General features: G+C 39.6%; 1 protein-coding gene across 1 annotated transcript; it reads left to right on the top strand.

Annotated features, from left to right (window-relative positions):
• The first annotated feature begins 2480 nt into the window (after positions 1-2480).
• Positions 2481-5925, top strand: SMIM10L1 (small integral membrane protein 10 like 1). Its single transcript, XM_082850994.1, has one exon. It carries the CDS (start codon positions 2623-2625, stop codon positions 2827-2829), a length of 207 nt encoding a protein of 68 aa, XP_082707120.1. The 5' UTR covers positions 2481-2622; the 3' UTR covers positions 2830-5925.
• Positions 5926-9427: the final 3502 nt, after the last annotated feature.

Below are 9427 nucleotides of genomic sequence, written 5' to 3' on the forward strand. Positions count from 1 at the left end.
TTATGCACAGAGATGCACACAAATAATTGTTAATTTTTGTTGTTAGGGACCAAAATTTTCAGCATTAGAAAAAAGAAATAAACATATACAAAATTAGAATTAGAAAGGTCAGCATGAACTCACTGAAATTTATTTTAAAAGAATCTATTCTGGTGGTTTTAAGCATAAAGGCATTTTTGAGAGAGTATCAAAGTATTACATGGTCTGCAGAAGGAGATTCAGAGCTAAGCGTCCAGAAACGATGCCGGCATCAGATATTTTTCTAGATACCTTAAGAAGGAAAAATCTTAATCTGATGTTGCGGCTAATGGTTTGCTTCAGTATGACACAAATCTGATGCTTGAATGTACAGTCTTGATCCAGAAATTGCAGTGTTACTATGGGATCTAATCATTGCTATCATGTTACAATTTGTTTTTATTTCACTGAGTTTTACTAAACCTACATAAAGGTTTCCACTGAACATCAAACGGTTCCTGATGTGTTGCCTACTGAAAGGCTAAATTCAATCTGTTAGCCTGCAAATGTGGGACAGACTCTTTCACTGAGTTGTAACTTTTCTCTTGTGCTTAGGCGTGGATCGTTTGGATCCAATCCTTGCAGGCTGAATGCATTTTTTTTAAATATAATAGAACACTTATATTGGCAACTTCTTTAAAAAAAGGAGCTGAGAATTTGCAGACCTGCTGCAGCTTACCTTAACACTTTTTCAAAGCATCATTAAACCAAACAGGCCATTAAAAAGTACTAAACTGGGCATATGTATATGTATAACTGATTCACTTTGTTATAAAGCAGAAAGTAACACACCATTGTGAAGCAATTATACTCCAATAAAGATGTTAAAAAAAAAAAAAGAAGAAATGAAGCACTTACATTTGATCTTGGTATGATCTCCTCTTTAGGTAGAGCTCTACCAGGAGCTTTAGGTTGCATTCCTGGCCCTACTGATGTGAAACGCAGTGAGATGAACTACTTTTCAGAGCCTGTCTAGGCCTCCTGAAAATGAAAATCAATGTGTGTGATGAAAAGATGAGCATGACCTCTGGGGATTTTAAGCTTCATGATGATTTAATAGCAAATCATTGTAAATTCAGCAGACTTGACTTTCCCAATAAACATTTACTTTAAAGGAGAAAAAAAAAAGTACTAAATTGGGAATATAGGGTCAACAATAAGGGGACAAGAAAGATCTGGAAAGGAAGGCCAAGTTAAAGAGTCAATGAAGCAACATCTGGAGAAATGGTTTAAGACGTGTTCCTGTTGAAGCTTACTTATGTGTGCCTACTTGGCAAAAAGTGTGGATCAGTCATTCAAGTCTAAACATCAAGGGACAGAATAAAAAACACAATGATGTAAAACACTGATCCTATCCCACTCTGCACTGTCACTTTCACCTGACAGAAATCTTTCGTCAGCTCTGCAGCATTGACAAGTAGGAGCTGGAGCTTCATGACTGCTCTTCTTTGCCTATTCCTTTCCAACTGGAACAGGATATCAACCTAGCCATGTTATAAACATTGATAAATGGCTGCTGTTTTCCCCGTGGGCTTAGAATGAAAGATCTGGTTTTCATGGAGTTAACAAGAGCTAGTGCGGAGGGAGGGGAGCAAAGAGCAGAAGAATGGTGAAAGAGAATGAGTCCACATAGTTCTATGTGGTTTTAAATGGAAGATTCAGGGACTTAATGACTTCTGTGACCCTGAATACCTCTATTATTCTTTCAATTTTCAGAAAGGATAAATTGTACTTCTATGTGGAAACGATATATTTACTGGTTCTGAGTTGTCATTTATCTTACGCTACTCTTCAGTCTCTATACCAGTATTTTAGAAGTTGTCTTGAGTGAGCAGTTATCAGTTCCTCTAGGTGCTGTCTAGTTGCTGGGTTGGTACTGGTAGCAAAGTAGCAAAAGAAATTCTAGTTGGGGATACACAGTTGAGTTTTATACAGTTTTATATATGTGGATATGTGTGTGTGTGTTTGCTTAAATAAGTGTGTAATTTCTAACACTTGCACCTGAAATCGTCCTAATACATAGGAAATCCACTGCCTGAGACTGTGATCCTTTAAGTTAAAGCATGATATAAATACGGAGACTTTGTGCCCAAACTGGCTTATGTAAGGAGATCACCTTGCCATAATATTAAAGTTAATGTTACGGAATCAAATGGGTAAGATTCCTGGCTAGTAGCCCAGTTCACAGAGCAGACTAACCCGAGTTTTAATGCAAGCTCCTCGGGCAAGTTCCAGAATTTTACTTAGCTTCCTTTCTTCATTTTAAAGTGAAAACAGCATCGGTAAGGCTGTTCGTATATGCTGTACAAAATAACTGCATGGCATATATGTAAATAAATAACCCGTTTCCGACCTACCAAGAGTTAAAACGCTAAACGCTGAATACTGTTTTAAGCAGTAGACAGGAAGGGGCGGAGCGCCAGCCGCAGCCCCCGCCTCACCGCCGTCAGGGAAGCAGCCGCGGCTACGTCAGGCGCGACTGTAAGCCCAGCTGCCGCTTAGCCCCCGGCCCCTCCCGGTCACCGCCGTCAGTCGGGGGTCCGCGGGGTCTACGGTCACCCTGCGCTCCAGGCACCGCACCGGGCAAGCGGCGACACCGCGTCCATGGCCACCGCGGCGGCTCCGTCATCCTTGGCTCTCAAAGCCTCGAGCCTGGCCGCGGCTCCCGGCTCGTACGGGGTCTTCTGCAAGGGGCTCTCCCGCACCCTCCTCGCCTTCTTCGAGCTGGCCTGGCAGCTGCGCATGAACTTCCCGTACTTCTACATCGCGGGCTCCGTGGTCCTCAACATCCGCTTGCAGGTACACTTTTAGAGCCCTGAGGAAGCCGCCGGTATCCCGGGCCTGCATTATGGCCGACTCCCAGGAGACCCCGCGGCGCCGCGGAGCTGGGGGCGAGGAGTTCCGCTGTCTCGCGAGAGTGCCTGGGCTCCCTCCGCGGCTGTGCTCTCCGCTCTCAGCCGAACTCCTGTACTGTCACTGAGACCTTGCCGAGATTAGGAAGAGGAAATACGCGATTCCGGGAGCCGAGAAAGAACTTCAGCTAAGACCCACGACAATACTTAAGAAGCTGTGCATCCTTAAAACAAAAACGGGACGAACAGGCTGCATGACAAAAAGGGAAAGGTACTAAAATTTTCAGGACAAAAATGTACAAGCTCATGGTCCATATTAATTTAATAAATAAGTAAATTTCGGGAGTATGAGACTGGAATATAAGCAGGACGCTGAATGAGTAAGAAGCTGGAGATCTTAAGGATATGCTGTGGAGAGCATATATTTCTTCATCCCACAAGAAAAAACAATGACGATCAGAAGCTTTCACTGAAAAAAACTGTACAGGAAACACATCCTTCAAATACCAAACAATGTAAAATGCTGCAGGATTTTGAACATAGGGAGTGTAAGAAAGTGGACTCTATTTCAGTGTCTCTATGAGTAACATGCAGTTCAAAATCTTGGAGCCAAAGAAGGAAATCCAGTCATAGCACAAAGCTTGGCGACTTATAGAATAACATTTAAATAATCATAATAATGTAAATGCTGTTTATGGTTTTCATCTTTTAAGAGAATACTTACAGTTACAAAGTTTGAATGCACATGTTATCAGCCTTGATGGTGTAAAAGTGAGTAATGGTGTCTTTTAAAGTGGGAAGCTGAGAGGAAAATTCTGTTGTCGATGGGGGAAGAGGGCATTTTATTATTTAAAGAGTAGCCATAAAGTTGCTTAAATGTAACTATATGAAAGAGAGAAGAGGAGGGGAGAACAGCATGAGATCAACAAGAAATGCCTAGAGGTTAGAGTTAGGGTGGAATGTTTCAGATTACCTGATGTATTTGGAGTCAAGAGATTTTTAGATTTCAGAGAGTCTGGAGACGAATTAGTGGTCTGCAAAATTTTTTCTAATTAAGGAAGCAAAGCTGAGGCAGTTATAAACCCCGGGAAAAATAAAAAAAATTTTCAAGAACTACACTGCATAACTCCACTGTGAAGAATATTACTACTCATCATCTAAAGCCAGTTTTAATTATATAAACACTGAATACAGGTAAATTATTAGGTAACATTGGAACGACTGGAGAAGAGAGAGATGTATATGTAATGGGGGAGAATCAATCAAGATCTGATATAGAAAAGTTGATTTTAAAAAAGCAGTATAACTTGTCACTTAGAAAGAGTACAATAAGAAATAGCTAAGAGTTAAAATTGGTAGTCTCTGGAGAAAGAAAATCAGGGATAGAAAGGTGGAGGACTGCTGTTTTTCACTACCAGTCTAACAGTAACGGTGATTTTTCTTAGCCATATGTGTGTGTGTGTGCGAAGATATATAGATATAGATATAGATACCAGGCAGACCTCTGTTAAAATACAAACTAATTTTGTGGTCCAGGTGAGCCCATTAATCTGCCTAAACCCCAGTTTTCTCAATTCTATTAAATGAGAGTAAAAATACCCACCTTGAAAGATCAGTCAAGAATTAAAAATAAGCCTGACTTAGTGCTTGATACATACCGTACACAGTAAAGAGTATTTGTTATAACAGAATTTCATTAACTTGTGAATAAAACTTAAAACTCTCATATGGAGTGCCTGCTTTTCCATTGGAGGGTTTTAGTACTGAAGGAGGTTTGTAGATTCCTGACAATGGGGGTGTAGGGAAGACCCTCCAGGAAGAGACATTTGAGCTGAAAGGGGCAATTATTTGCCAAAGTAAAGATTTAAACTATTTGTAGTGTTCTGTATTCCACTAATTGTATCCAACAAACAAGTGTACTCTAGGAATATAAAATAAGTGCCCCCTGTAGCACAATGTCTTGCTTTGAGTAACTTCTTCCTACCCTTCATTCCTTGTCTCCAGCCAAAGTAGAGTACATCTTCACCTTTCTACGTCGTACACTTTCTTCAACCTTCTGTACCTTTTTTTTTTTTTGACTTATGGTTACTCTACCTGTGTTTTAAGGCTGAACTTAGACATCACTTTTTCCATTAAGTTTTTCCCAGATGCTCCTGACCAGATTAGAGATCATTTCTTTTAATCCATCTAAAGGGCTGTGTTAATATCAACCTATGCCATTTTCATAGGCTTCCTTATTTGTGCTTAATTGTGCATTAATTATCAGATGCAGTTTTTTAAAGAATATCCAAGAAGACAGGTTTCCAGACTATGATCTCTTCCCTTGGTAATTACATATTGCTGTGAAAGTGCAGGGACTAAAACATTTTAGTCTAAAATATCAGAAATGTAATTTGATCAATGAAATAATTCAGTATTGCCAATGGGCTTACAAATGGTGGGCACCACTATTTCCTAGAGGCACTAATGTCCCAATTTGTAACACAAAAGAATGAGGCTGCCATTAGCCCTGGAATGGTGACATACAGGGATTTGGGTGGCTAATGAACATGTGCCTTCCTCAACCTTTTTTTCTTCATATTAGTGTTTTGCTACACTGAAGAAACTAAGGCACTTCAGCAGATTTATTATTATATCCTCCACCTAGATTAGAAGCCCTATGAGGGAAGGTACTGTATCCTATCGAATTTTACAGCCTGTAATATCAGCAAATATATAGTAGGAACTGAATGAAAGCTCCATGATTTACCATTTATTCTTAACAATTGCTCTTAAAACCAGATGTGTATTTTTCTTCCTACATGATACAACTCAGTAAAGTTTCCCATGGAAGAAAACAAGATTTTTGCTCTACTTATTATTAACCACTTACTATTCTAATTTACAAGGAATTTTATTCCTCCTGGCATCCTTCCAGGTCACATCCATGAAGCCAAAGATTTTCTCAATCCCCAGCCTAGAGCATTGCCTAATGTGAGTAAATATTGTTGAATGAATGCCAAATTAGTTGGTTTTTCTACACTTAGCAATCAATAAAAGAAATAAAGATGTGTTTGTCCCTGATACTAAAGTCATCTACTTTATTTCTCCCATAAATCAAGCTTTTTCAGGCCTTGAAGAATATTGATTGGCCCAGAGATCTCAAACTTGAAGAAGCAAAGAGATGGCATAATTCTGATCAATAAAGAAAAACACTTGTTTATGCAGTTCAATTGACAAGAATGCTGGGGGAATGGAGACTCTTAATAGTTTAAAGGGAAAAGTGATCATAGTAAACACATAACCTAAGGGCTAGGGAGCAAGATTTTTTTTTTTAAGGATTTTAAAATTGAGGCTAAAAATACTTATGATTAGTTGGCTAAAAGAATGTATCATCAGGACTTCCCTGGTGGTCCAGTGGTTAAGGCTTTGCCTTCCAATACAGGGGGTGTGGGTTCGATCCCTGGTCAAGGAGCTAAGATCCCACGTGCCTTGCGGCCAAAAAACCAAAACAAAACAGAAGCAATATTGTAACAAATTCAATAAAGACTTTAAAAATGGTCCACATCAAAAAAAAAAAAAAAAAACCTTGAAAAAAAAAGAACATATCACTATCAGCATGTTTTTAAAATGTTACTGAGATTTTAATACCAGGAACTATGAAAAGTTATTTACTTACATGATCATAATCCTCACGTGTACTCTATGAGGAAGATATTTTCATCATCATTTTTTCAGGTAAGGAAACTAGGATTTAGTGAGGTTAAGTAACTTTCCTAAGGTCAGAGTAACTGGCCAAACCACAAGTGCATCTCAAGTTTATTACTAAAGATACATTTGATGAGGGATTCAATTTTTTTTACATGTATAGATAATTCTGAATAATCCCGTCGCTTTTCTCAAATTCTCAAACAGAAGTATTACCTGAGTAATACTTGAGGATATCTTTTTTTAATATAATTATTGAGGGCCTTTTGTATTAGAATATAAATATTTAACATTATTTGATATTAAATTCGAGTATTTTATACTCTGATGCCTAAAGCCAGTTGGCCTATTTGTGGGGAAGAGGGGTGAAGGCGATGGAGGACACAGAGGAAAGGACATTCATTTCCCCTAGGATGGAAAGAAAACACTTTCCTTCCCACGATGGAGTGGAGATCGGGTAAAAACATGAATTTTGAAGCTCAGTCATCTCTGTCCTGAGGAGGCCGAACTAAATTCCCGGTTACAAAATTCTGCAGTCCTATTTTAATGGAGACTTTTCTTGGGGCATCAATAGCATTTGATAGAGTCAAGAAGAAAACAGAACTTACACATGGAGACATAAAGTGGTGGCGGAATAGAAAGTTTATGAATATAGGTACAAAAGAAGGAGAGGAAAATCCTAATGCCTGGAAGGTAGTCTGAGGAGTAGATTTGGAAGATTCCAAACACAGTGGACCAAGTGGACCTTCAATAGCTATCAGAATTTCCAACACTTGGGCTGGATTGAGTCACATCAGTCTATTTCTTGAATTACCCTAAGTGTGGAAACTTCCTTGCGATTTCAGCAAGAACACATGATAGCCTATTGCCCAGCAGGATTACCACCAGGTCAGGTCATGAATCTTTTGCATCTGAAACCAACTCCTCCCCACCCCCACTCCTCACTAATACAAGTCTCAGCAATGACCTTGGAAGAACTGAAAGGCCAAAGGACATTCCTGTGCCTACAACAAATGAAGAAACACTGGAATTCTTAGTAAAGTACATCTTAGTTGCAGTACATCTGAGGGCACTCCTGCCAGTTTCTGTCCTAATTAGGGATCTGCAGTGAACATTGGAAATTCTTGCTCATCCTTATGGCTTTCAAGCACCAAGTGGATCTATTCACAGTAAGGTGGTGGAGTGTCATCAGTGAAAAATAAAGCGGACTGGAGATCTTTCATATACTGGGTGAGGGAGAGTGGGTATACTTTTTCATGTGAACCAAAATGAGGAAAAATAAATCATCACACAACGAAAAAGCAAAAACCACTAAGGAAATACTGTACTTAGAACATCTTGGCTCTAATATCATTGGCACAGTAATAGAGATTGTGTCCAACAGATAAAGAAACAAAAAGATGTTTAATTTTTAAAAAGAGCTGTTTTTCAAAAGACTGTTTCAGCACTACCGGGCGTGGGGTGGGTAGCTGGTGGGAGGCGGCCGCGTGGCGCGGGGGGATCGGCTCTGTGCTTTGTGGCCACCTGGAGGGGTGGGATGGGGAGGGTGGGAGGGAGGGGGACTCGAGCGGGAGGAGATATGGGAATGTGTGTATATGTGTAGCTGATTCATTTTGTTGTGAAGCTGAAACTAGCATACCATTGTGGGGCAGTTATGCTCCAATAAAGATGTTAAAAAAAAAAAAAGCATCTCAAACTGCAAAGACGAGTACAATTAATAGAAGGCTTAAAATTTAGAGGCTAGATCCATATGGAAGGGAAAAGAACTTATTTTAAAGCTAACTCATTTAAACCTGCGTCTAAGAAACAGAGGTACTAACATACAAGTCAAGATAGTGCCTTAGTCTTCTGAAGCCGTATCTACGTTGGTGTCCCTCCAAATTGTTAAAGTTGAAAATAACCCATCTGTCACCCGAGCTTTTATACCTTCAAATAATCCCCCTCCAAAAAAAATATTGTTTTTTTTTAATGGATCAAACCAACCATCTGATCCATTTTTAAATGGTTTATTCTGGGCAATCCAGCACAGGGCACAGATCTCGATAGACAGCCCTAACCAATGTCAAGGTGGGTGGACTGTGGAAGAATGGGTTTTGCAGGTGCCCCCCTGGTTTCTGTACTTCAGTTATGAAAGCCCCTGCCTTGGAGGACATGAGGTTTAATCAAGAGCAGCAGACACAACACCTGAACCATCAGAGATTCAACATTATCACGTTCTGTATTCATCCGTGCGTATTTCTACTGGGACCTTTTGTTTCAGTAAAGTTCAAGACAACATGGCTTGAACACTGAAATATCTTCTAAGTTTAAGTTCTAGGCCTAGGGCAGAGCTCAGTTATAAGCCTCTTCTGACATTAGAAACAGGTTATTTACAACACTCCTGATCTCAAACCGAAAAAAAAAAAACCCAAAAAACTCATTACTTCGACTATAAAAAGTTTATTTTGGAGGGAAGTGATCAGCAAGAAAGCATGGACAATCATTTTATTTTCCCAATAATTCAGTTCCAGAATAGGATCCAGTTCTCTCCAGATTGCATGAGACTAGCTATGGATGTGATACTAGTAGCTTTTCTTGGATCAAGGCTGGGGTCTCTAACACAGGCTTCTTAAGGAAAGGAGAGGCACCAAACTTAATCTCTGAATGCCATTTTAATAGGGAGGAGACGATAAATACATTGGTAGACAATGCTCAGCCCATAGCCCAGACTTCATCTTTTTATAGTTATTTTCTGTGCTTCTATTATGTGGAATAGGTCCCTACTTCTTTTTTTTTTTTCAATTTATATTTTTTTAATTTAATTTTTTATTTTTGGCTGCGTTGGGTCTTCGCTGCCGCACGCGGGCTGTCTCTACTTGCGGAGAGCAGGA

This window comes from Leucopleurus acutus (assembly GCF_964270905.1).
Source record: "Leucopleurus acutus genome assembly, chromosome: 11".
In the NCBI taxonomy this organism is placed as follows: domain Eukaryota; kingdom Metazoa; phylum Chordata; class Mammalia; order Artiodactyla; family Delphinidae; genus Leucopleurus; species Leucopleurus acutus.

Coding starts and splice junctions, on each gene's coding strand:
- SMIM10L1 (XM_082850994.1), top strand. CDS start 2,623: ATGGCCACCGCGGCGGCTCCGTCATCCTTGGCTCTCAAAGCCTCGAGC.